This window comes from Neolamprologus multifasciatus, chromosome 11 (assembly GCF_963576455.1).
Source record: "Neolamprologus multifasciatus chromosome 11, fNeoMul1.2, whole genome shotgun sequence".
Lineage (NCBI taxonomy): Eukaryota > Metazoa > Chordata > Actinopteri > Cichliformes > Cichlidae > Neolamprologus > Neolamprologus multifasciatus.
In genome coordinates, this window is record NC_140449.1 from 6,464,196 (window position 1) to 6,491,027 (window position 26,832).

The window sequence follows — 26,832 nt, forward strand, 5'->3', positions numbered from 1 at the left end:
CACGGTTACACTGCTGCTGCACCTGCCAGCTGCAGCAGAGCTAACTAAATCATACATCAAGGTTTAGGAATGCTTGTGCACACTGCTGGAAGAAATTAGTCTGGTCTTAATTAACTGCGGCACGTGATGCCATTAACATCAGTGCAGGAGTTAGAGACTCTGACTCCGACTGTGTGATCGCTGCACAGCTTCATTACTTTTACAGCCTCACCTCAGCATCACTAGTAACTGTCTGCTGCTGTAACGTGAGTGTGAGCTCGCCCTGCTGTCCTGGTTCCTGCTGACACTCCACCTGGAGGCGGCAAGTGGTTTAACATTCACGTCATTATCTATAAAAGGCCCACGAGTTGTTCTCTGAGAAATGTCATCAGACTCTTTAATTCTTTGTGAGTTACCTCTGTGATGGGAAAGGCCTGCTGCTGGGTGTCCTCGCTGAGGCTGACGACAAAGAGCACCTCAGACGTGAGCAGCAGACAGCCGGCGTGCTCCTGACCTGACCCGCTTACGATGGTCACATCCAGGGACATGTGGAGCTCTGGACGCCCCAGAGACTGCAGCATTTTCCTGCAGTCAGAGAAAGCAGGGACGAGTAGACGCTATGAAACCAGCTGGGATCTTTATGTTACCCTATAATTTAGAACTATAGACACAACTCCTCCTGCATGACATTTGTGTACATGTACACACGCACAATGAAAGCCTCCATTCAGCCTGCTAACATCAGATATACACTTTGTCTATAAACACGAGACCAAATGTGTCTGCGTACATCCTGTAATTTACATCTCTGCTTGTTCTCAGTGTGGTTCCTATTACACACATACTCAACGGGGAAATATGTGAGCAGGAACTGAAGTGTTCAGTCATGTTTCTCTGACAGCGTGTTTACTTTGGAAGGCAGGTGTTCGGATTGCGGAGCAGATGTTGAGGCAAACACAGTAGGGACAGTTTGGGTCTGCTCAGTGTTACTTTGCTCAAACAGTCTGACCCCTCAAGTGTCTGGGCTACCTGTTGTAGTAAAAATAATTGATGGACGCCTGATGGAAACCAGTTTGACTTCTCTGCAACACAGGGGAGCATTATCTCAACATTTGTGTATTTTATATCAAAATATAGATTTCTTTAATCTTCCTCTAACATTAGCACAAAAAAGGCCCTCGAGTGATGAAAACTCAAGTGGAATTTCAAATTTGGAATTCTTCCTGAAGGCAGATGACAGTCGACGCTGACTGCTATTACAAGCAAATGTTTGATAGCTATGGAAACCAAACTAAATGAGAATAATTCTTCAGAAAATGCCATAAATGCTTTTTCTGCAGCTCCCGATAACCTCCTGGATACACAGGCCTCTCATAAATCTTTATGATTACATTAAGAGTTCCAGTGAGAACATACTGGAATCTTTGAAACACTGAGATCTGACGCTGTATATACAGCTCCTCGGAGCCAAAGGTAACCTGCTTGGCAAGCACATGCAACCTTTGTAAACCGAGTCTCTCCAAACTACTCAGGCATGCAAAGAAAGGTGTTCTCCCTCCATGTGAAGGTACTGGGAAACATTTCTGGATAGACTCAGAGTTAAACAACAAGAACAATTTCTAGCTGGCGGCTTTGGCAGAGTGCTTATAAAAACCTTTTAACATGGCTCGATGAGAACAAGGGAGGGCAAGCTGGCTACCATGTGTGGGATCAAGGTCAAACATCTTTGCAGGCTTGTTTGGAGGGGGGGTGGGGGGGGAGGTAATGAACTCTCCAAGGTTTTTTTTTCTTTCTTTTTTTAAACAAAACAGCAAAATGATGAGAGGTAATGGGGAGGAAAAGAACAGCAGATCCTGGTGAGAATCCAACAAAAGCAAAGAAGCAGAGGCGAGAACACATGTCCCACTTTTGAAGAAGAGCTGGGCAAAGGTAAAGGAGGAGTTGGCGGGAATAAAGAGCGGCTGCAGGTCATACCAGACATATTTAAGATGGCTGTTTGGGGCTAGAGCAGACTTTTCTTCTGTAGGCAGGTAGAGCTGTTTGGGAAGCTGCCACAGTCCTGCTCCATGAAGGATCCCTGCAGAAATCAGGACAGTTGACAGCTGAGTTTTGACAGAACTGTGGATTATACACATGCTCTGCGTCTGTGTTTCATATACTGGTAAAAACAAACACTGATTAGGATGATTTTGCGTGCGTGCGTGCATGTGTGTGTGTGTGTGCGTATTTATGCCAGTGTGAGTTCATAACCCCAGTGCGTGTGGTCAGTTTTCTTTCAACCCTCTCTAGCTGTCAGCAGAGCGATGGCAGCAGCGAACCAGTGAAGTCATCAAGTAGTTAAAACAAAGCAATAAAGAATCCAATGAGCTCCATTAATGATGTCACTGCAGTGGTACTCGGCAATGCTGCGCAGCTCTGAGTGGGTGTTTGTGGATCCATGTGATTCATAACAGAGCACAAATCAGTGAACTTGATCTGCATGTGTAACCAGATGATTGGATTTTTTTTTACTGAATATATTGTTGGAGCGAGTGCCAGTGGGTATGCTAGTGTGTGTGTGTGTCTTTCTGCTGATGATTAAGTTTGTGTGTGTGCGGAGCTCAGAGGTTTCAGGTAGATCAGAGCCAGGCCCCGGTGAGGTAGCGCTCTTTTATGGAGCTCCTCATCTTATTGGCAGTTTATGTGCTGTAGCCAAAAACTGCCAGCACACACCTCAATCTTCTATCTCCAATATAAAAAACAAACACAGGATTAAACTGGCTGTATGTAGAAGTAGTAGCATGTGTAGGCAGGCCTGCACTGTGTGTGTTTCAGCCGCTCTCTTCTGGTTCCTGGCTTTTAACCCTTAGCTCCTGCCTGAAGCTGAGAGGAGCGAGATCGTCCATGCTCTGACAAACTAACTCTAATCCACACATGTGTTCATTGTTGCTGAGAGCTCCTTGGAAGAAAGACTTAACACACAGTCTGTGCTAGTTATATCTCAATAGATCAAAGAGCTCACTGCAGGACATGATGGGCTGACAAATCCATTTGTAAATAAAGCTATCAACTTTTTCTGTCCAAAAAGTTCTTAAATCATTGGCTGGTCTTCAGAAACAAAATAAGGAAACATTCATGAATTTATTACGAATGCTGTTATCTTTGACCGTGCTGAAGTTACCGTATCCAGTCTGGGAAACCAGTTCTGCTGCTCCTCCAATGGGCTTGGTAAAAACCCCCACGATGCCTTTCCCCACTCCAGAAATCACCCCTTTGGCTTTGCTACCAGCTGAGCTCTGCATCTCCCAGTTCCTTTGGAAGTTCTGCATGGGCTGGTCCACGATGCCGGCTATTGCTCCTGACAGAGAAAATGAAAAAGTAAAAAGTTAAAGAAAACTTTAACAAAATACAAAGCGCTCAGTGACTTCAAAACACCTCTCTAGATTATTGATAAATTGGTATTAAACCAGTAAATAGAAATCACACAGGTATTCAGACATGCTTTTAACCTATAGATCGGGGGTCGGCAACCTGCGGCTCTTTAGTCCTCATAGTGCGGCTCCGTGTGGTTTGGGAAAATAAATTAGAAGTATTTAGCTGAAGTGTATTTTGATTATGTTAGTTCTTTTTTTTTAACTTGTACTTCTAAATTGGAAGATTATTGTGATAGGGCCTAAATAAATATAAAAATAAAATTATATTTTATTTTTTCATCGCTCAAAATAAGCGTCACACTCGCGGAAGCCGGTGTACCCGCAGAAACGCCGTGCATTTATCGAGACTTTCAACCCCAGGTAAGCCAGTTATGGATCTTGGGATCCACATTATGTCAGCAGCTGTTCTCCACTGTGAACTATGTTAAAAACAAACACCGCTCACGCCTCACAGATGACAGCTTACAGTCCTGCGTAAAGATGAAAGTGACTTCGTACAGCCCCGATTTGCAGACGCTGTGCGCAGAGGTTCAGGAGCAGAAGTCCCAGTGTAAACATATCACGGCAGACCCGACGATGTTTGCATGAACACGCTTTTCAGCATTTCTTTATTGACCACTTTTCACACACGGTAGCTGTACGCATTCAGCCGGCTGTAGCTTTTCAGTTCACAGCCTGACACACACCAACACAACAGCAGAGAGAGCACAGACGTAAAGGCGGCGAGGCGTGATTGCAGGTGCCGCTCAGGTGCGTCCGCCTGCCCTGCAGCGGCGCTGCAGACCACGCACCGCCACACACATTAACCTGGTAAAATACATATTTAGGCAGAATTTTGCAAATATCTATTTTCATTTTTCAGCAGCATAGTGCTTTTTTCCCAATTATTTTTTAAAAGTCAGGTCAAGGCTCCAAAAGCCCAAAGGCGATATGAGGGTGGCAACTCACAACAGTTTTTGTTTGCTGGATCATTTTAGTTCAGCTGGCTGTCTTTCCTTTTGTTATATTTCTTTAAGAGTTCAAAATGTGTTAATTACATAAATAAAATGTAATTTTCTCTGTAGCACTTCATGGATTTCATAAGCAACACACCTTAGTTGTTCACACAAAGCATAAAAGTAAAAAACAATATATACAGTGTTATCTTCATTTTAGATGTCAAAAAGTATTTGCGGCTCCCAGTGTTTCCTTTTGTGTGGAAACCGAGTCCAAATGGCTCGTTGGGTGTTAAAGGTTGCAGACCCCTGCTATGATAGATTTACAGTGCATCCACTGTGATGCAGACATGTGGGCAGCTGTTTGGTTCCAGTCAGTATATCATACATATATGAGTCTGATTTGAGACAGACTTGAGTTTTATTGCCCTCTGAATGTTTATTGTGTCCCTACTGTGCTGTCTCCACCACTCTGTGTCACAGCTCTCACCACAGTGTGAGCACCTCTTTGAGAATGTGCCAGTGGTGCCGCAGATGAAATGTGCGTAGGCAGAATGTGTTATGGCATATGAACAGTGGTGAGAAGAAAGTATTTGGCTCCCTTTTTGATTTCTTTTTTTCCCCATAAAATCTTTTTGTCACACTAAAATGTTTCAGATCAAACAAATGTTAATATTTGACAAAGATAACCAGAGTAAATATTAAGGAGAAAGAAGCAATCCAAACTGACCTGACCTTATGTGAAAAACTAATTGCCTCCTAAATCCAATACGTGGTTGTAGCAGCAACAACCGCAATCAAGCATTTGTGATAACTGGCAATGAGTCTTTCAAATTGCTGTAATCTGGTTCACACTTCTTTGAAATTTTTTTAATTCAGACACATTGGAGGGTCTCTGAGCATAAACAGTCCACACTTCGACTAGGACACTCCAGGTCCTGAAGCAGCAAAGCAGCCCCAGACCATTACTCTACGCTACCATGCTTGACTGTTGGTGTCTGAGATGTAATGTGTGCATCTCCCACAGATGCTGTTTTTGTCCAGTCTACTTCTTATTGTTCAATAATGAACTCTGACCTTAACTGAGGCAAGTGAGGCCTGCAGTTCTTTAGATGTTGTTCTGGGTAGGCTCAGAGGCCTTTTCACCTAATAAATGAAATCATCATTTAAAAACTAAATTTTGTATTTACTCGGGTTATGTTTGCCAATTAAACCCTGCAACAGACTGATGACCTGTCCAGGGTGTTCCCTGCCTCTCGCCCTAAGACAGCTGGGATAAGCTCAACCCCCCTGCGCTAACCTGACAAGGATAAGCGGAAGAGAATGGATTGTACACACACATATTGCTCATTTCAAACATAACTATGTTTTGGGGGTTCATTTATTACTTAATAAGACAGCTAACTGAGTTGTTTGAAGTTTGGTGTTCCTTCTCATATACCTAACAAGCTAATGCCGAGTCGTGACAGTCCCTGTCTCAGTCCGTCCCCGAGGCTCTCTGGCAGCTGCCGTCTCCACTCCTCCTGCCTGGTGTAGTGCTCCTCATCCAGAGACAGACGGTCCATGTTCCTTGCCAGGCTTGTGGCCAAGTTGGTGATGGAGGTTAGGGTGCCTGAACAGAAATGTGACATTCTTATGTTTTTTCAGTGTCTCTAGTGGCAAGGTAGAAGTACTTTTATGAATTAAATCACAGATTTAAAAACTTCAAATGAGCACATGATTTCCAAAAGTGCCCTTCACACTGATCTGCTGAGAAGACTGACTAAAGCTGGGCTCACACTGTGCGATTTTTGGCCCATTTTGAGACGATTTGAGTCGTGCGACCGTTTTGGTGATCGGCCCAATTTTGGCTTTTATCGTGCGTCCTGGATCGTGTAGTATACGTTGGGTAACGAGAAGCGATTAACACCTCACGACCAGCTCCCGATCATCAATCGTCGTGAGGGTGTCACCGCAGCCGCTCACACTGCGCACGCGCAAACACATAAATGTCGGTGAAAAAGACAGAGTAGCACGGCAGTGCAGCGTGTGAGCTGAACACAAGCGATGGAGGCACTTGTAGAACCTTGGAAAGCTCATCCGAGCCTTTTCCATATGGCCTCACAAAATTATCACGACCACAACAACCGTGAAAATAGTTGGATCTACACTGCTGCTCAATCACAGCTGCCTGATCAATGTTTTTCATTAGCAATTTAGCAAAGTTGATGGTGGTGTGTGCGTGTCTGTGTAAGTGAAAGACAGAGAGGGAGAGCGAGCGACAGAATTTCCGTTATAACCTTAATTTTATGGACGCACAGTGTGAGCACTCAGGTCGCATCAGAGCATCGGGCCGTATAGTGTGAGACCCTGATTGTGACCGACGAACTTCTAACCCCTGCGAGTCAATCGTGCAGTTTGAGCAGAAGCTGAATAACGCGACTGAAAAAAATCGCAGTGTTTGCCCAGCTTAATGTTGAGGTGGACACTAAATGTTGACTTGTGCTTTTAACCATGTCTGCCACAAAACAAAAGTGAAACACATCATTTTGTGCAACTTGTGTTTGTAAATGTTATTTGAGTCATTTCATTTATCACACGGGAGAAATGCCATAACTCCATGAGATAACTTAATCTGATGCTCTATAGTCTATATTTGTTGTGTTGTAAGGCTTGTGTGAGACTCACATGGAAACTCTTCCATCCTTGAGTCCACAAATAAAATAAAGAAGTAGAACAAAGACTAAGCATTTATGTTACCTTTAGAAATATGTTTGACGAAGGAGGTGGTCCCTCTGGACACTCCACTGACAAAGGCTCCAGGCCCACGTGTCAAACCCTCATATGGGAGGCGGAAAAAGTCGGATACGCCGTTACCGATGCTCCGCACCAAGCTGGCAGGACTGCCCAGGATCTCCAGAGACCCCACAACCCAGCCTGAGATAGACACAGTGTGCAGCATGGTTACATTTGTGTAGAGCAGCACTACAGCACTGCATCCTATGTGTGATGATCTGAACTAAAACAGGATATTTATCCATATTCTCATGGGTCATCCTCGTTGAACTGCATTCTGAGAAGTCCCAAAAACTCCACTTCCTCAAGGCTATGAAACATTTTAGCAAACAGTCACAAACCACCTTCATGCAGAAAAGCCTGGACTGAAAGCAAACGCTTAAATAAACTAAACTTTAACTGTGTTATTTTTGGAGTGAGTCTCATTACTCAGAATGAACATATTTTATATTTTCATGTATGATACAATTAAAAGAAGTTTTGTATTCAACAGATATTAAAAACATTTTAGACACTCGCTCTTAGGAGGAACATTCTTCACACGTGCTCTGTGGATAAAGTGTCCTGTGTTTGCCAAAAGCAATTTAGAGTGGGAGGCTCTCTCAATCACAACAAGTCACAGAGTAACTTACAAAGTATTTCACATCATGATTAGATTTTTAAGAGTTCTTATCTCAGTAACACACACACAGAGACACACACGCATGCACGCAAACTCTTGCATGAAATCACACGTGTGACACAGCACAGGATTTACAGCCTCCTACTATCTCACCTCTCTCATTAAACCATAGAGTCCCCTTCAGATGGCACGGCTCATTGATATTTATGCACTGACAACTCCATCACAAAAATCAAATAGTCATTTCTCAGGACGCCGGGCCCCGCTCGGCTCTTATTCTCTGTCAATTTGCACTTGAATGATGGACTCTAATGGTAGGAAACCTACTCTAGTGGGGCCTCGTGGTTGATTCGGCTTTATATGGTTTCCCAGTTGTGGTTTTGGTAAAGCATAAAGTCCTGACAGGAGCTGATGTTTACAGGCCTGAGTCATGCCTTTAAACACACACGTGCTAGAGTGTATGCAAAGATGGTCCTTATTGTCCATAAGGCTTCGTATGTGCACGGATTTACACATGTGGGCGCATGTCTGATCATAGCGCTGCACATCCTCATGTTAATCAGTCCCAGAATGCAATGTTTCCTGGAGCCCGGGTCTTTATGATGACTCAGGAAGAGGAGAAGGCGGTAGGGTGACGTGTTGAAATACGAGCAGAAATGAAGGTTCTAACGAGAGACAGCGGGAAGGAAGCGTCTGGCCAGAATGGTGATTTCTGATGTGGAAATGACTGGCTTAAATCAGACCATGTGTGGAGGCTTTGACTAGACAGGAGGACAGCGCAGGAGAGAGGTATGGAGCTCTTACGGGGCCTGATAAGTCAGCCTTAGACACGGTGACCGCTAAAGGATTAACCAAAACATACTGCCAACAAACTGGGTGTGAACCGTGAGTTATTGGTCAAAACTTATGATACACCACTGAATAATGACAATGACAGAACATAAGTCGTTCTCAGGACACTGGTGATTCAGGTTTTGCTTCCTGGAGCTCAACAGTTTTCCAGCAGCCCCGGGGAAAGATCAACTGTAGCTGTGCTGAGAAGAAATGGCAGAATTTTCTTACTTCATGCTGAATTCACATTTCATTTGGCAACCGACACCACAAATTGTGACACCAAGCCCATCATAAAGAGAATGTAGGAAAAAAGTGCATCATCTAGTGCGAATACAGGTGTTTGAGGGTAAGAGAAGCTTTATAACTTAGTCCTGTCTGCTACCTACCTGCTCGGAAGAGGGCTCCCGCAGCATAGTGCATGGCCAGAGCATGGACGAGCTGTCTGGCTGTAGTGCAGAATGGCCCTCTCTCAAAGAGGGAGAAGGACAGAGGAGTGTGGTCTGAAGCAATGTACAGCTTCAGAGAGGCATGGATACTAACTAGCAGGTTGACAGGTTGGATGGTCAGCTTCTGCAGCTGCACGGGGCGGACCAATGCCTGCGCTGACTGGAGAACCTGGATCACACATCACAGTTATCAAAAGAAATAATTCTCAGACATATTCCACATATCATTATGAGGTTGGATGCTGTCAGTAATATAAGGTTCCATTGTAGTTATAAAGATTGTCAGAATGTAGCAACTAAAAGCAGAAATAAAACGATCGTGTCATGAATATCGCACCTGCTCAGGGAGGGTGGAGGTTGCTCCAAGTTCTTTGCTGCACCGGGTCTCTGCAGAGGCAAAAGCATGGGTGGGGATGTAGGTGTGGAACAAAGTCTTGATGTAGTAAACAAAAGTGTCTTCGAGGTAGACTCTGGCAGGCTGGAGCTGGAAGGAGATCTGAAGAAAAAGAACCTATTCTGAGAATGGCTTCTTCACAATTGTTTGAGAGAAAGTAAAGTCATTTGGATATAGATGCTGATCTCTTACACGCCGTGACAGCTGCTGAAATGCTTTTAAGCATGATTTTTTTTGCCTCCAGTAAAAATTAAATCATACGTCAGGTAAGTTATGACAATGTGTTGGAAGGGAGAGTGCGGTTAGCAAACAAAAATGCACATCAAGAGATGGGAACTAATCGAACCTCCTCCACCGTGCATCTGTCCCCAGCCAGCGTCAGCCTCATCTGCAGAAAACAGGAGCGTTTGAACTCATTCATTGCTTCAAGGGACTCAGTGGGGTTGGCATCACGGCTCCACAGACTCCCAGGTTCAACTCCCCCTCTCTGATCTTGGCACAGCAGCACAGGGAAGTGGAAACTTGCCCGGTTATACAACTGGTTGTCCAATTGCAAACTGGAGCACCACACCTCGATGAGAGATGAGTCACACAGCAGAGCTGGGATGGCTGCTGTACCCACAGAGGGGTCAACGGCTAGCTCCGGGGGCAGGGAGATAGGCGTGGGAGCCAGGCTTAGGAGTAGTTTGGTTAATGTGAGTCTCAGGAGCTCCACCGAACTGGTGGGACTGGTGATATCATCACTTAGCACCATGCTGGCCTCACTCAGGAGGATGCAAACAGACAGCGTGGACGACCTGAAAACAAAACAGAAATATTAACCAAAAACATCAACAGGAAGAACAGAAACTATTAAAAATAAATGGTATTTACAAATGAAAATATAGCAACAGTTAAAGAAGCCATAAAATTATTTGTCATTTCTTCGGTACAGTCAGGAAACTTTTCCAGGCTGTGATTATTTGTAAAGGATAATAAGGGACCATCTACCAGAGCACTTTAACAAAGATCATTGTCTGAGGTAATTTGTTTACATTTACCTAACATGTGATTATATTAATATCCTGTTTTGCCAAAAATGACAAAGCAGCTTGCATGTGTTGATGTAATGGAATAAAGCTGTAATGCTATGTTCTACTGTACAACTAACTACGCTCATGACAACACTAGAAGCTTTTATTGCCCTCCTGTGGTGAAAATGATGCCTGTTTCTTCATGTTTTGAGTACTGCATGAAAACATAGCTGTTAACAGTAATCATAAAGCAAATGGAAGTGAACACAGTAATAGGCACAGGGGTAGATAGCTTGAGGTTAGGAACAACAACATGCATGCTTGATTTCTCGTGGCTCAATTATGTAGGGAACATAAATCGACAACAATAAAACCACTGCCTGTGCACGCATACCTGCTGTGTTGGTTGATTACAGTGTCCACGCTGCCCTCTGGTGCCAGAGACAGAACCAGGGTGCCTTTCTCATAGGTCACGTCTATGTAGAGACAGCCAAAGCCTGGCAGGAACACCACCTGAACAGCAGCAGAAAACTAATGACTAGACATTATTCGTCACATGATACTTTGAAGAAGAACTTTTACACAGTTCTAGCTCAGGTCAGTGTGTGTGTTTCAGAAGTTACACGTGTCTGACTTTAACCTATGCCACTCCAGGTTCAGAGTCATCAGACAGTCATGTGAAGAAAGGAAGCAGATCACTGCTGAACGCTTGGCTAAGCAGTCATAACAAGTCTAGCCTTTGACTTCTCACCCCTACCACACAGGTCAGACTTCACAGTAACCAGAGATACAGAGCCTCAACCACCCCACCCCCGCCAACCCACAGCTGCCTAGACACAACAGTAAACATTACACATACAGCTCCTTAACATTTTGCTAACCCTACATTACTACCCCGGACCAGACCGAAAATTCTTACCCTGGATCACCATTTAACCCCAGAACACGCACAAAACGAAAAACTAATGTTGCGTGAAGAAGGTTCAGACATACCTCTAAAACCTGATTTTCATTTGTAATGGATCAGCCACACAAGCCAAGCTTAATTGTTAACTTGTTTTCCTAATGCGAAACTAATTTAAAAGAAAAATAAGTGAAAACCTGGGTGCTTGTATTTTATCATCATCATCAGTCACAAGACTGTGACAGGGCTAATCTTCATTACCAGCAAAACATAATGAACTCTGGCTCCATCTAGCTGCTGCTGAGGTTCTGTTATCACTGACATCTGTGGTGTTAGGAAAGGTGTTTCTGTGTGTTTAGGTCAAAAGTTCAGATTGGTCTATCACTAGGAGGAGGTATGACTTAAGTCAGAGGTGTCAAACTCAAATACACAGTGGGCCAAAATTCAAAACTGGAACAAAGTTGCGGGCTAACATTAATATTTATTGAAAAAAAATCTTCCTCTAGATATAAGAATGAATCTTTTCTTATGGACTCAAACAAGTTTTGCTGAAAAACTGAATATGGAACAAGCAAAGCTTAATACTAAACAATATATATATTAGCTGTATAATACCAGTAGGCCAGCTCTAATAGTAATTTGGTATGGCTTCACGGGCCAAATGTAATTAGGCTGCGGGCCAAATTTGGCCCGCGGGCCAGAGTTTGACACCTATGACTTAAGTGGTACATTTCTTCAAATACTACTCTTTTACCTGAGTGCCAGGGCAGTTGATATCTATGGGGTCTGTCCAGTCGGTGGTGCTGTGGTCCGAGGTGTTTTTCAGCAGCAATGTGGGCAGCATCTCTTTCTGCTTGCACTCTGGGAAACTGGAAAAGTGGTAACAGAGTTCATGGTGCAGGGAACAGTTAGCAGGCAGAGCACGACAGTACACCTCAGTCCTTGGAGTTTCTGTGAAACAAAAGAGAGGAAAAAAACATGCAAGAGAAAAATTGTGAGTTTAACCACAGAGGAGAGGTTTCCAGTGTAGCCAGAAGGTGCCCTGCTTACCTTTGACATTTTCCTTTAAAAGCAGTGGGATAGGACACTTGTTGTGGATTAGCATGCGGGGACAAGGGTCTTCATTAAGGGTGATGTATGTCACTCCAAGGTGCTCCTGATAGGTCAGGACTATTGCTCTGCACGACAAAATAACACGAATAAGGTAAAAGGACAATTTGAAGAAATTGTTTGGATCGGCACAAAACTGAATACAAGTTTCATGAAGTCATCCTTTTCTAGGAAATCTTGCTGACAGACAAATGGACAGACCGACAAATCACATCTATGATGTACCTCCACCTCAGCTCTGGCCATAACAGGGGAATAAACCCATAAATAAACTGTCTCCAGACAGCTCACATCCCAGCCCTTTCTAACCACACGCAGATAAGCAGTCACACACCCGTCAACACGTCAAACGTCACATTATTGCAATGTCCATTTGCAAATCTCTAAATGCATCTAGGGGCAGAGCCTTAACTGAACCCAGGCAATGCATCATCACTGTGTGTGTGTGTCCATGTTTGTATTTGTGTTTATATCTGTGTGTCTGACTACACATACAATTATGCACAAATGAAGAAAATGAACTAAAGCTGGCCAGTTTTATCACCAAATCATACGGGTGTATCCGTAAAAAACGAAATTGTCCATTTATGAGCTATTTATCACCAAGTGTATATATCACTGTGTGTTCAGTCCCTGAAAGCCATCCAACCAGCTATCTAAATGGGCTACACTAGATTAAAAGAAGAGAAAAACAACACGAAATTCAGATGGATGAATTGCACAAGAGCAGCTGATAAACTGACAGTGGAAATGTTGAGGGGATTTCTCCTCCTGCTTCATCATCAGTGTGTAACAAAGTGTGACTAGCTACAGTGTCTCCTCTCTTTATGTCTAGTGCCAGCTGGGGTTCGGTGCCCAGCTCTAAATGGACTGTCACGGCCAGCAAACCGCAAATGTTCTGCTTCACCCACCTGCTGCTCAGGCCACCCCCTGAGTCTGGTTCCCTGGGAACAGATAAACTCTGCCTGGGGAAGTCTTGCCGGATGGGAGCGGGAAGGCTCCATGCTGCAGATCCAACACCGGCGTCAGGCCTTGGAAACAAGCTGAAGAGCATGTGTCTGAGTGGCAAAGGGAACTCCACCATTCCCTGGACGCTGGTTTGGAGGAGGTCCCAGCATGGCACTGAGCACGGTTTGGCTTGGGATGAATTCTCAGGGGGAAGAAGTGTGAACGTGGCCGTCTCTGGTATCTCACAGATCTGGGAAGAGTACATAATATAAATATTATAAGAAGGCAGTTGAGAGGAGAGAAAAAGGAAAATAAATCATGGTAAGAATATAAATAAATGACAGATGAAGGGGGAAAAACAAAAGAGACAAAAAGAGAGGGCAAGGTGACATGAGCAAATGAGAATAAAGAGGAGAAATGGTCAAACATGTGATCAGAAAACAGGATATGAGATGGGACATGAAGGCCAAGAAGAAAAGAAAGCCAGAGAGCAAAGAAGATGCAAGTGATTACAACAAAAGATACATGGTAAAACCACATTGTTATTCTACTCTATTCTTTCTCCCACTGATCTTAGAGCTAAATTGGTAGCAGAGAAGCCCTGCTGTGCTGGCTTAACAGCCAGTGAGCAGTGTGTAGTATAGGACTGCAGGGATTAGGCTCTAAGCATGATGAATAGACAAACTAGAAAGGCATTCCTAGCCTTGTTTGCGGTCTGTGTTATTGTTAAGCCCATCGCCCGCTCTTTAGTTTCTTAAGCTCTTTTTTTAAAAGGTTTTTCAGTCAATTAGTGGCAACTGGCAAGCTTTGCCATCCTTCCATAAGGGGATCTGAAAGCTTGTTAAATGACATCACAACATTGTTGCCCTCTTTAGGGACAAGCAGCAGATGAAAGCAGGAAGGAAACCTGCATCCAATTCTGGGTGTTTGTCTAATGTCCCTATGAAGTGCCATTGCCACATGGTGAGAACGGCAGAGGGAGAGAGGGGGCTGGGGGAAGGTTTGGGACATGATCTGATGGAAAACGGCTTGCAACATCCCGGGGTATGTGTGCTGGGGTAGACACACTGCGTTTGCAATGTGCATGGGGAATAAAATGTATGTTTGAAGCTTCAGGAACTTGAGCAGGCAGACAGGAGAGACATGACGCAGGACCATAAGCAAGAAAGTAGCATTGTGAAATGAAACTCTGAGTAAGAGCTAACAGTTGAGGACATGGCCAGGTGTTGTGATGTATGATGAATTGTCCTTGTCTAGTTTGAAACATACTAAAAATATACTGAATCTGCATTGCTGTGTTTCACATTTTAACATTTGTCAAAATTCTCAGCTCATTAAGTCAAAGATGATAAACAGAATTCAGAGAAACCTTCATTCCCTCCCTGTGACAGGGAAAAGCATTCAAATTACCTGGTCATCAGCTGCCAGTGCGTGGTCACTCAGCAGGGGCCTGTAGTGTATAGTGTAAGGAGTGTTGTTGACAAGAATTGTCCTGTCCTCTATCTGCAAGATCTGGATGCCATGTCTCACCACAGATGACACACAGAACTGACACAGCTACGGAGGGAAGAACAGGCAATAAGCTGTCAGCGATAAATGATTAAAGAAAGTAACAACGTTGCTTCTTGTGAGATCTGTAAGTCATCATGTGGTCACGATGACGACAAATGGTGAATAGATGGCAGGATGGATCCATGCTGTCAACGCTCCATATTCTGTGCCTATGCAGAGATTGAGACTCATCAGACAGGGAAACGTGGCCTTATTTTACAGTTCTCAGGATGGAGCGGCACTGCGTGTGCTTTTCTGTTGATGTCTTTTACCTGCTTCCAATGTCAAGGAGGTGTGTTCAGAGATGCACATGTTTTTTGTCTTTCTAATTTCACCATTGCCTCCAACTTTGTTATTTTTTCCCAGGATATTGCTAAACACTGGCTGCTTTTTCTCTTTCACATAATTCTCTGTAAACCCACTGGTGGCTGTTTGAGGAAATCCAAGTGCATCAGCAGTTTCTGAAAAACCAGTTCACTTGGCATCAATTCTAAGTCACTTAAATGACCTGTCTTCTAGACTCTGATGCTTGGTTTCAACTTCAGCAGATCCACTTGACCGTGTCTACATGCCTGAGCACAGTGAGTTTCTACTATGTGATTGGCTGATTAGACATTTGTTTCAAAGAGCATTTAAAGATGTGTATCTATCGAATTAGCCGGTGAGTTCTCATGCTGGTAGGAGCTCTGTTGATTTGGGAAATATATTACAATTATTTCTTCAAGAATTATGTATTCTTTTCCACTTGCCTCCCTAATAATTCATCAGAACTTTTTGATTTAAACCACATTATGGCTTTGTAAAAAAAGAAAGAAAGAAAAGAAAAAACCACAATGTAATTCAATAACTGGCAGAAAATAAATAAACCTAAGATATATGGACAAAACCCCCAAATTAAAAACATTTCTTGACAAATATGCCTAAACTTCACTTCAGTTTTAACAAACTATTTCACTTTCCCAGTGAGCGACTGTATATTAAAAAAGCTTTGAAGTTTCCCTCACCTTCTGTTTACCAGGGAAGGCTCCCAGTGTGATGTCTGCTTCAACATATCCCTCCTCATCCAGAGTGACCACCTCTGAGCTTGAGCCCTCCTTCCACCGAGGAGAAGTTAGGTCATGAACTAGTTTCAGGGCTGTAGACTTGTGGACAGTGTTAGTTTGGGCCCAGTAGATACCAATCTGGAATGCTTCCTGGATTGCAATGAACAGGAGTTCAGGTTAGAGAATGAAGAGACAGAGAATGAAGGAAGCATCAAAAAATTTACTATCAAATTTGAAGCTGTGACTTCTCCCCAGAAAGCTCAACTTAGTGCTCCTGTATATCAATTCATACAGTCCTCACAAAGTACTGTATGAATTCATTACTAGTAACCTCAGTGCTCCACACTGATTGTTCATCTGGCTCTGGAGCATACTGATGATCAAAACACCAGCCTTCTCCTATTAAACCAATCCGGTGTGAGAGTTGCAGCTGCAACTGTCTTCTCTCGACGTGTCGCTCCATGATAAATAGGAGGTTGCTATGGAAACAACGATGTATTTGTTTCTATTTCACAGGCTATTACACATTTACAACTTTTTATTTTGTTTCCTCGTGCTGAACCATATTAGGTCTTGTTCTTTGATACACTGCCTTCCCGCTTAGCGCTGGGTTTCTGACAGAGAAATGTGCGTATGTGTGTGTGTGTTACGTTCCAAAGGGGGAAAACCATCTGCAGGCTGTTCTTTCTGATCTCAGAAGCCAGTGAGAATGCATGCCTGCAGTATACGGTGACAGAGCTTGGCCGCAGTTAAAGACTTAGGCAGGGAATATTGTTGTAATGCAGCTCTGGTGAATGATCTCAGGTTTTGTGCTTATTAGTCGAGACTGAAGTGAGAAAAGAGCTGGTTCCATAATAATGGCTTTAATGCCACAAAAAGACATCCATGTCCTGATGTCAAAATATATATTTGCTGAATTATTACGACTATTGTCATGATGTCACAAAGACGTTGGCAAGTACAATACAGTCTATTAATGTCTTTCAAAATAAGAATGAGTATTACTGGAAATGTACTTTGAAGAAAATAAGAAATAAATGAAAGTTTGAGACTTTGTTTTGGACTCTTACTGATCTTTAAGGCTATGATACAAATCAAGGCCTGGAGACTGGAATATGAACATTAACTGGTAGCTTCAGGATGAAAAATATGCAACTAAATACAGAATCTGTGGACTTTAAGGAGATTTTTAGGGACTTGGGCTATTTTTATCTTTTGTAGCTTTGAGTGTTTAAACAACTCCCATATACATTTACATACTCCCATATGCATACAAAGATCTTGTCGCACTCTACCTTGAAGTTGGGCGGTACAATGACCTTGCCGGCTGGTATCTGCAGTACGATGGTCTCTCCCTCAAAAAGCCAGAGATCCCATTGGGAATCATTGGCCAGTAAGGCCCAGGGGAGCAGCTCCACCAGGAGCGTGTTTAGACCAGGTTTCCAGCAGGAGAGCTTCACCTGCATAGGACTGTCCCATTGTGCAAGAGGCTCGAGCACTGACCTGTTGGAGAGAACACTTCTTGGATAAATCACTCCAGCAGAATCCCAGTATGGAGAAGTTGATTTGAGGAAAATGATCACTTGAGTCGAAGGTTTGCATCATTTTACACTAAAGTATTTTAAGCACTGCTGCACCGTATAAGAATTAAATGTCTCACCCTTTCAGTCTTAATAATCAACTTTATCAAAACACTCCATAAAAATGGAAACCTTACATGGTTTAAATTTGGCAAATCTGACATATGCTGGGCAGCTTCCAAGGCTCCTGCTATTTTTAGACAGTTTCCTGGTTGTCTCATTCTAACCACTTCAACTGTGCTTATAATCAGTGATTGTGTGCACTGACTGTGATGTCACCATAGATCTCAAATTTGAGCAGAGAACAAACAAACAGGTCCAACATTTGTGTGAAGGGTTAAGGTGTGAGGTGAGGAGCGATACAGAGAGCAAGCTCGTCATTTTTCCCCAGCGTTGATCGGGTTGTGTATTATGAAGTTGACCCCCGGCTGAGACTATCGATGCAGAGCTGTAGCGCACTGAAGTGTCTGAGGAAGAACGTTCAGAGAAAATGATCTGGACTCGGAGTGGCAGCTCAGATGAACGTTAAGCTGCAGGATCGCCATTTTGAGACATGGAAGGAGTACCAGCACCCACTGCAGCTGCTCAAGTGCTGAGAGACATTCCTCTCAGTTCCACTGAGAGATCTAAAAATAGCAGCTTTGCTGAAAACAGTCCAGTGGTGTATGAGTCACTGACCTCGAACGTGAGATACGCCAAATTGAAATCTTGAAAGGCTTTTGATTTTTTTTGTTCTTGTTCTCAGAACTTTTTGATCACACCTCGTGCTGACCAATAATGTACTGACAGCAGTCACACAGGCTAAACAAATACACAGACAGAAGTGGTCTGCAAACAAGTTATGCAATACAAACAGATCCAGAGAACAGTTGACAAGACATTTGGGATCACACATGGGCATGTTGAGACACAGACAAACAGGCAGACAGACAGACTCATTTTTCCACTAATTCACTGACACGGCACTCATTTCATGGTAATCATCATCTTGTGAGCCCTAAACAGTGCTGAGTGCCAGAAGAGAACCAAACAAACTCAGACTTACTCTGAAGTTCAAAGCCATCAAAGGCGAACCAGTCTTCTCTCTCCCACAAGGCTGCCTGGACTCTGCTCAACCTACCAACCTGTCAGCTCAAACTTCTCACAAACCCAAAGACTGACTGCAGTGAAATGGGACCAAAAACACTGGGAACAGCTTTTCTTTACCATTTACTGGTGTTTATGGTAGTGTGTGTGTGGTTAAATGCACCACTGACCTTGGAGATGGGGACAAAAAAGTGCAGGGCTCATAAATCATACTGGAGAGATCACAAAACTGTAATGGAAAATAATGTGCTCAGCAGCTTTAGTCTAACCCCAGTGATTCTGGAGATTAGGGTTTTAAAAGTGTGAATTTTGAGAGGCTGCTGCTCTCAAAACCCGTACACATAGCAGCTCGAGTACACCACAAAAAGAGGGTGTTTTTTTTAAATGATTATGGAGGTGCCCCACTGCCTTTAAAAACCCAACAAAGAGAATAAAAAGAAACATTTACCACTTTAAACTTCCTTTGCCCTTTTAAGGCACAATATTTACACACTGCCTGCCAAGGAGCTTGCTTGGTGTTGGTCTGGTTTCTTGACTGTGCCAGGAAGACCGAGTACTATTTCCAAACAGCAAACTCTATCACTATTATCAGCATTAAAGAATAATATACAAATTAAACTGTGGCTTTAGCTTTCTGTCCAAGTTTTGAGTGTGTTTAAAGACAGCAATCAGAGCTATTAATCCTAATGACATCCCCCTTTTCCCTCAACATTTTTCCCGATGCTCCTTCGGAGCAGCAACTTCACAGATTAGACAAACTGCCGCTTTCTATGATGGGAAGTGAGCTTTGGCCTTGGACTTTGTCTCTCAGGAAAAATAGAGAGGCCCGATTCAAAGAGAAACCTAACACCCGATACCAGCCCTCCACACAGACGCAGTGTGTGACATTTAAAGGTGAGCGATGTGTACGGTGGTGTAAGTGCAACACAATGGTATAAGTGTGTATACACACATGTGCATAGCAACAATCTGTGTGTGTGTGTTTGCATATGTATCAAGTGTAGGGAAACCAAGGCAACCACAAGCAGACATATGGCCCACATGTCCAGCAGATCCGCTGGGACTCTTTGTAACTTGGAGCCTGTGGGAGAGCATGTGGCTGCGTCTCCTACTGCTGCTATCAAGATGATTCCCAGAATGACATTTGTAGACATATTCCCATGTGTGTCCTGCCTGACACTATACGTAAACTCATCCACGGGCCACATTTACACAAGTGCAGGCATACACATACAAGTGTATATACGATGCATGCTCTGCAGAGATGGGCCAAGCCATAACCAAATGCAAGACCCTCTCACTTGTGTGAGAAAGTGGGACTGTGACAGGATGACAGCCTTAATCTCCGGTCTGTGGGGACAGCAGTGGTATTGCTGCTAATGTCTGATGCATGGCTCTGCATTGTCTTTGCAGTTAACCGTTTTATTATGAGAACAAAGAGGGAGCAATAAAAAGAAGCTTCTTTCAATAAAGGCTCGCTTGCACAACTCTCTGCTTTGAGGAGGAATGCTGTAAGAAGCTAAGCATTAGAAAAATAACACACTGGTGGGCTGCGTATTATGAAACTTTAAATTTAATGCTAGCCACAAAAGAGCCATGACAGGGATGAAAAAAAGTTATTGATGCTACTTATTAAAAAGATCACGAGGTGTCTTGATGAACAGAAAGAAAACTGTTTTTAAGTAGAGAATGAAAAAAAAACATCTGCCAGTAAAGAAATATTCACAGCACTTTGCACCCTTGCAAACATATATCCCACATCAAATCTGCCAGGCAATGCAATGCAAAGAGTACCTGTCAGCATCTTTGATGACATAAGGCCATGGAGGCTCATTGCTTCTCTTTGGACCATAGAAATCAGCCAAGATGTTTTCTGGGTTGTCCTCGTGTCCAGTCTTATTCAGTATCTGCTTGATTAGGCTGGTGGAGATGGGCACAGCGCAGTGCGAAGCATCTTCATCTTCCCTAAAGAGAGAAAGCACAAACATAAAATCATTACAATTTCCTCAAACAGCGTGTGACTGTGACGTGTGTTCATGGAGAAAGTAGACACCCTAGATTTGATAAGAGACATGAGACAACTCAAAGATTAGGAGATATCAAGTTCAGTGAAAGTGTGATAAAAGTAAATAAATAAAGGCACTGCCTGTGACACAAAATAATTTTTTCCCAGCAAATCTGGCTTGGCAGTATGTTATTTTACACCAGAAACAATTCAAATATACTTTATTTCACTATAAAACAAGACATCCTTTGACAACATCTGACTATTCCCATTGTTCTTTTCGATGCAATTAAAGTGACCCATAGCTACACTCCACTTTTGCCCTAAAACCTTGAAGCGGGTTCAATCTGCCTTTTGTTATGGACTCCTCTTCATGACAGGCAGTCTTGTCTTACAAACACAAACTCATAAGGATCAGAGAAAAAAAGCTAAATGGCAGTAAATAACCCCACTGAATACCTAGGTCCCAGACACTGGTCAATTATGGCTTTGCAACAACAAGAGAAAGAAATCCAACAGTTTAATAACTTCTTCTCTTTATCTGGGCAGCATCCAGTTCCACTTGGCCAAAGCAAAGCAGCCCCTTACCCCAGAGCAGTAGTTTATTAATAGAGCCCATTGTGCTATAAAGGGAACACAGGGGCTATTGCTTATGGATCTGGGGCAAGACAGACGAGAGGGACAAGGTGTTGACGGGAAGCTTCTCATCCAGAGCAGTTCCTGAGGGGGAAAACTGGAAGAGGCTTCTGATTGTAACTCTTGATCTTCTAATGTGGTGGCCAGAACGAGGAGAGCAGGACATAAGAGTTCTGGTTAAGACTTGTCTGTGTCTCTTGTGCGGAGACCACAGCTCTGTTCTCTACCTCGTCCATTAAAGCCCACAACTATGCGTAATTACAGGAAGGAAAGATGAGCTGTTGACCAGCGAACAGACTGGATCTGTCCTAGGGGTTTGGGGTCGGGGGGGAAGGGGGGCCTTGTGTGCATCTGTACGAAATGTGTGTATGTTTACAATTGTGGCTTGTAGTGTGTGCTTATGAGAACGGAGAGGGATGAGGGATGGATTGAGCTGCGGGGGACAGGAGAGGAGAGTATGCAAGTTTGTGCGGTTTGAAACGGTTTAGGCAGCGGACGGATCGTAAACACGAGGAGCATTGTGGTTGCAATCTAGAAAGACAAGACACTTAGTTCTTTCTGAGCTTGCTTTTTGTACAACTGAAAAGGATTTATCTTCAACAGCAGGGGCCAAATACATTCCCAGTCACTGTACAGCCACTGCGGTTCCTTTATGGCAGCTGAAATCAAAACAAACTTTGTGACCAGATATGTAAACACAACAGTTACAGCAAAAAAAAAAAAAAAATCTCTCAGGGAGAGTCAATTACACTCAACGTTTACTCTGTTTATTCAGATCACCACCACTTGCTACCAAAAGGTTGACCCCCCCACCCCCACCCAGCACCCCCCCCTTATGTATTTGCATAAAACAACTTAAATTACATTTGGAAAGATAACAAATATAGTAGAAGCAACAACAAAACAATATGTGCATGTGGTAGCTATTTCCCTTGGGGCCACACACACTGAAACATAAACACTTCTGTTACTGAACGACACCATGCGCCAAAACACATGCCATGTACATATATATATGACATGAAATGAGGTGTAGTGGTGATGCTAGATAAAACAGATAAAATACAAATGAATTTCTTAGCATTTCTTTGATGGACTTGGCTACAATGATAAATTGCACAGTTATTGGTTTCTTACACAGAGGCTATGGGAAATATGTGCAAACACATAAGGACAAACTGGGGCGAGTAATAGGCGTAGCAATGATGTATGTGACAGCCTCTGCCCATGATGAAGTGGCATCTGTCACACTTACACTGGCACATTTCTAACCAAGACAACGACAGGCACGGACCACACACAGACACAGGGCTAGTGCGCATACATTTTTTACCTCATGCAAACATAGACATAAAAAAGTATTATTTCTACACACACAAACTGGAAAAAAACTGCTTTGCTGGGGCTTTATCTAAATGAGGTGTAACGATGGCCCCACCTAAAATATCAGAATTGAAGCTATGTGTCAGCTGCTGCCAAGGTGGCTTCCTCTGTGTGTTGGTTCTGTGTGCGTTCCCAGTCTATGTGTGAAAATTATATCTCATGCTCCCTGAACCACTCTTTCACAATTTGAGCTTGACAAATCCTGCCACTGTCATGAGAAAGAAAAATACACTAAAAAACCCTGCCATTCAGTATTTTTAGGCACATAAAGTTGCTAAACCTACACCTAAAAACCACTGGGAGGTGCTCACCTATTTGCCATGTGGTGAGGTTTTTTTTGTCTAGGCAGTGCACAATAAAGGCAGTGCAAAAGGACTAAAACAACTAAATTGGACACTGAAAATGTCCGCTGGAAGAGAATAGTTTTGGTTAAGACCAAATGACAAGAATATGAGGTTAAACTGCATCGTAGCAAGAGCCTACCACCATCATTAGGAGTGATGTCAGATGTGCAGAAATTGTAACATGTAACATGTTTGTGAAGCTGAGGTGTGTTGTATAGTGTTTCATAGATCTTAAGCATGAAAAGGTATTAGACATTACCTGAACTACTATGTCCTTTTTTGGACCAATGCATTTTTTTTTACCTGGCTTGGAAAGTGAGATGGTGGGTGAGGTCAGCTTCCGTGTTTAGCAGGGGCTCCTGGTGACCCTGTCCGCGTATTAGCTGGCTTTCTCGCAGTCCGAGGCTCCTCTTCTCTATATGAACGATTAGAGAGTCCGGCAGGTGGCTCCTCATGACAAACAGTGGACTGAAAACCACCTGGAACATGGTTTTCATACAGAACAATCAATGAAAAGACAAACTGATGAGAGCAAAACTAAATCAGGAAAAATAATGATTACACCAAACATGTAAAGTTCTTAATCTTAAGTGTTGGATAATTACTTAGTTCCCAGAGATCAAAACAAAAAGGTTTAAAATATTCTGTAACAGGAAATATTGTAACAGATGCTCACCACTCTTTGCTGCATATGAGAGTTGGGTTCGATTGTGATGAGAGTGCACAGAACATAAAGCAATGAGCCATTAGAACAAGGCACCTGAAAGGAAACAAACTAGCTGTTAGAAGATATCAATGCCAAAGAAGCCTGAAGGATTTTCAACAAACTTGACCTCTGACCTTGAGTTTGATATTTGGTCATATTTGAACTAGACTGAGCATTTTAACAAATGCTCCTATGATATGAATTTGAAAATTCTTTGTTGCCTCATTCTTGATCTATGTGTTGGGTGTTCATGCCACCCGCCTGGCTGCCTGCCCACAGAGTGGGATGATGACACTACCCCATGAGCCTTTTATGACTGATGGGAAGTTGCAACGCTGTGTAAAATGCAAATAAAATAGAAAGCAATAATTAAGAAATCTCATAATCTCATATTTTATTCACAACAGAACACTGAAAACATTAAATGCTTAAACTGAGAAAATGCACCTTTTTAAGAAAAATATTGGCTCTTTTGGAATTTAATGGCTACAACACGTCCCAAAAAAGTTAGGAGAGGGCAACAAAAGACCGGAAAACTAATTGGTACTAAAAAGAAACAGCTGCAGGAACATTTTGCACTAATTAGGTTAACTGGCAACAGGGCCGTAATGTGAGTGGATACAAAAATGCAGGATTTCTCAGAAGAAAAGATGGGCTTCGTTATGCAATCTGCAAAAAAAATGCATCAATAAAGTGTGTAGCAATTTCCGAATAATGTTGCTCAATGTGAAATTATGAAGATTATGAATATTTCATGCAGTATCATCAAAAGAATTAGAGAATCATGAGAAATCTCAGGGAGCAAGGCAAAAGGTTGAAAATCAATAATAGATGCCTGTGTTGGTTAGGCCCTCAGGACGCGCGGCGATAAAAAAAGGAGTGATTCTGTCATGGAAATCACTGCAGGAGCTCAGGAACACTTCCAGATTCATTTTCTGTGAACACAGTTTATTGTGCCATCCACAAACACAGGTTAAAACTCTATCACGCACAGAAGAAGCCATATGTGAACATGAGCCAGTAATGCCAGTGTCTTCTTTGGGCCAAAGCTCATTTAAAATGGACTGAGGCAAAACTGCTCTGTGGTCGGATGAATCTGATGGTGTGTGGGTGCATTATTACCTATAGAATTGGTACCTTGCACATCTGGAAGGGCAACATGAATGCTAGAAGGTTTTAGAGTAACTAAAATCGAGGCGAATTGTGGCTCAAGAGTTGGGAGTTCGCCTTGTAATCGGAAGGTTGCTGGTTCGAGCCCCAGCTCGGACAGTCTCGGTCGTTGTGTCCTTGGGCAAAACACTTCACCTACCGCCTACTGATGTTGGCCAGAAGGGCCGATGGCGCGATATGGCAGCCTCGCTTCTGTCAGTCTGTCCCAGGGCAGCTGTGGCTACAACTGTAGCTTGCCTCCACCAGTTTGTGAATGTGTGTGTGAATGATGACTGGGTGTGTAAAGCGCTTTGGGGTCCCTAGGGGGGACTAGTAAAAGCGCTATACAAATACAGGCCATTTACCATTATGCTTCCATCCATATAACCTCTATTTCAGGGAAGGCCTTGTGTATTTCAGCAAGACAATGCTAACTGCATATGCATCTACTACAACAGCATGGTTTCATAGTAAAAAAGTCCGGCTGCCTGCCGGTTCTCCAGTTGACAACATTTGACACACCATGAAATGAAAAATACGACCCAGGACAAGAATGGGTAACATTTCTTTCCCAAAAGTCCAGCAACTGATCTATTCAGTTCCCAGACCTTTACAGACTGATGTTAAAGGAAGAGCGGAAACTACCCTAGTCCAACGTTTTTGAAACCTGATGCAGCCATCAAATTCAAAATGACCTTTATTTTAATACTTTTTTAATTATAACCTTTTTTTCTAATAATGGCACATGCTTGTATTTAAAATTTACGCAGTACTCCAACTTCTTTTGGGGGGGGGGGGATTTGGGTTATACTATACTAGAGTGGATGTAGTATTTTAACACTTGCAATCTATTCCAGTTATTGTAAAGACTACAGACAATAGACTGAGAGATCAAGGACACTAGCAGCCAAGGACACTTTTTGTGTGGTTAAGATGTAAAATATGAATAAACTGGATAAACGTTAATACTTTTGCTCCTTTTTACGCCCTGGCATGATATTTACTGCCTCCATCAATGATGTTTTGTCCTAAAAATCTTTGTTTCTTGGCTTCTTTCAGCAGTTAAATGTTAAGTCTCCCTAAAGCCCTGCAACACAATACTATAGCTGTGAGGACTGACAACTGTTAGTGCCAGATAGTGGCCCATTACAGTCAGTTAAATCTTTGCAAGATTTAAAAGCTGAGAGTGTGCCCACCAAACACTAAGCACTCTTAATGTGTCACTGGTGTTTGTCCCATTTACTCTTCACTCCTCATTAAAGTCTTGGGATGCCAATTCACATTACAAGCGGTTTAGTTTATGACAGCCTGGGGACTTCATTTACTGGTAGGGTCAGCAGAGCAGAGCAAAGAGACAGGGTGAACATTCAGTTTTAATATACAGACCCTTGCAAAATAGACTTATTTGGATGAGGGAGTAAAACTTTGGCAAGCAGATGCTCTACTGTGATCAACTGAAAAATGCTCACCACTGGGATAAAGTCGCGATGACCTTCTGTGCTTTCTCTAAAGCTCACATGCTTAAAAAATGTTGAAAATAAGATTTAAGGATGAGGAAGATGAGATATGAAAAAGGAGATACCTCAGATGGATTACTGATACAGGGAATCATCAGGCAGAGTTTTAAAAAAAAGGAAGACAAACACTGAAAATGGAGGGATGCAGGACAGGTGGACAGGCTTGATGCCAGACGATGAAGTAAAGAAAGGAGTTAACTAGAAGATAGATGAGTGAGCCAGTGTGTGGGCGAGAGGGTAAAAGGCAGGGAGGAAACAAGCGAGTGAAATAGCAGGAGACAGGCACAGATAGAGAGATCTAAGAACCCAGCTACTAGTTCAGGCAGCTCTCTCATTTGGAGCCAGCCCTCCAGATGTGCAATGAATCGCTGATCCTACGAAAAAAGATAACAGTGCATGCTGGAGTGCAGTCAGAGATGTTCAGACCCCCTTTTCCAAAACACACACACATACACAGGA

At 43.0% G+C, this 26,832-nt stretch overlaps 1 protein-coding gene and 1 long non-coding RNA gene across 6 annotated transcripts in view; both read right to left on the reverse strand.

Annotated features, from left to right (window-relative positions):
• The window catches only part of vps13b (vacuolar protein sorting 13 homolog B), a 317,427-nt gene that overhangs the window by 959 nt on the left and 289,636 nt on the right, over positions 1-26,832 (reverse strand). For all 5 annotated transcript variants that reach the window (XM_085178382.1, XM_085178384.1, XM_085178380.1 and 2 more), the window contains 19 exons: positions 23,678-23,761; positions 23,305-23,480; positions 20,428-20,598; positions 17,263-17,470; positions 15,929-16,117; positions 14,784-14,930; positions 13,337-13,623; positions 12,366-12,493; positions 12,070-12,266; positions 10,806-10,924; positions 9,745-10,195; positions 9,342-9,500; positions 8,945-9,173; positions 7,067-7,243; positions 5,769-5,939; positions 3,140-3,316; positions 1,954-2,056; positions 396-564; positions 212-292 (listed from right to left, as the gene is read on the reverse strand). In XM_085178382.1, the coding sequence (XP_085034508.1) occupies positions 212-292; positions 396-564; positions 1,954-2,056; positions 3,140-3,316; positions 5,769-5,939; positions 7,067-7,243; positions 8,945-9,173; positions 9,342-9,500; positions 9,745-10,195; positions 10,806-10,924; positions 12,070-12,266; positions 12,366-12,493; positions 13,337-13,623; positions 14,784-14,930; positions 15,929-16,117; positions 17,263-17,470; positions 20,428-20,598; positions 23,305-23,480; positions 23,678-23,761 (3,423 nt within the window). The remainder of the gene's footprint in view (positions 1-211; positions 293-395; positions 565-1,953; positions 2,057-3,139; positions 3,317-5,768; positions 5,940-7,066; positions 7,244-8,944; positions 9,174-9,341; positions 9,501-9,744; positions 10,196-10,805; positions 10,925-12,069; positions 12,267-12,365; positions 12,494-13,336; positions 13,624-14,783; positions 14,931-15,928; positions 16,118-17,262; positions 17,471-20,427; positions 20,599-23,304; positions 23,481-23,677; positions 23,762-26,832) is intronic.
• LOC146507695 (uncharacterized) lies at positions 3,682-5,762 on the reverse strand. The gene is made up of 2 exons (XR_014876988.1): positions 5,474-5,762; positions 3,682-5,409 (listed from the first exon to the last, which is right to left on the reverse strand). It is a non-coding gene; the product is annotated as an uncharacterized LOC146507695 (long non-coding RNA).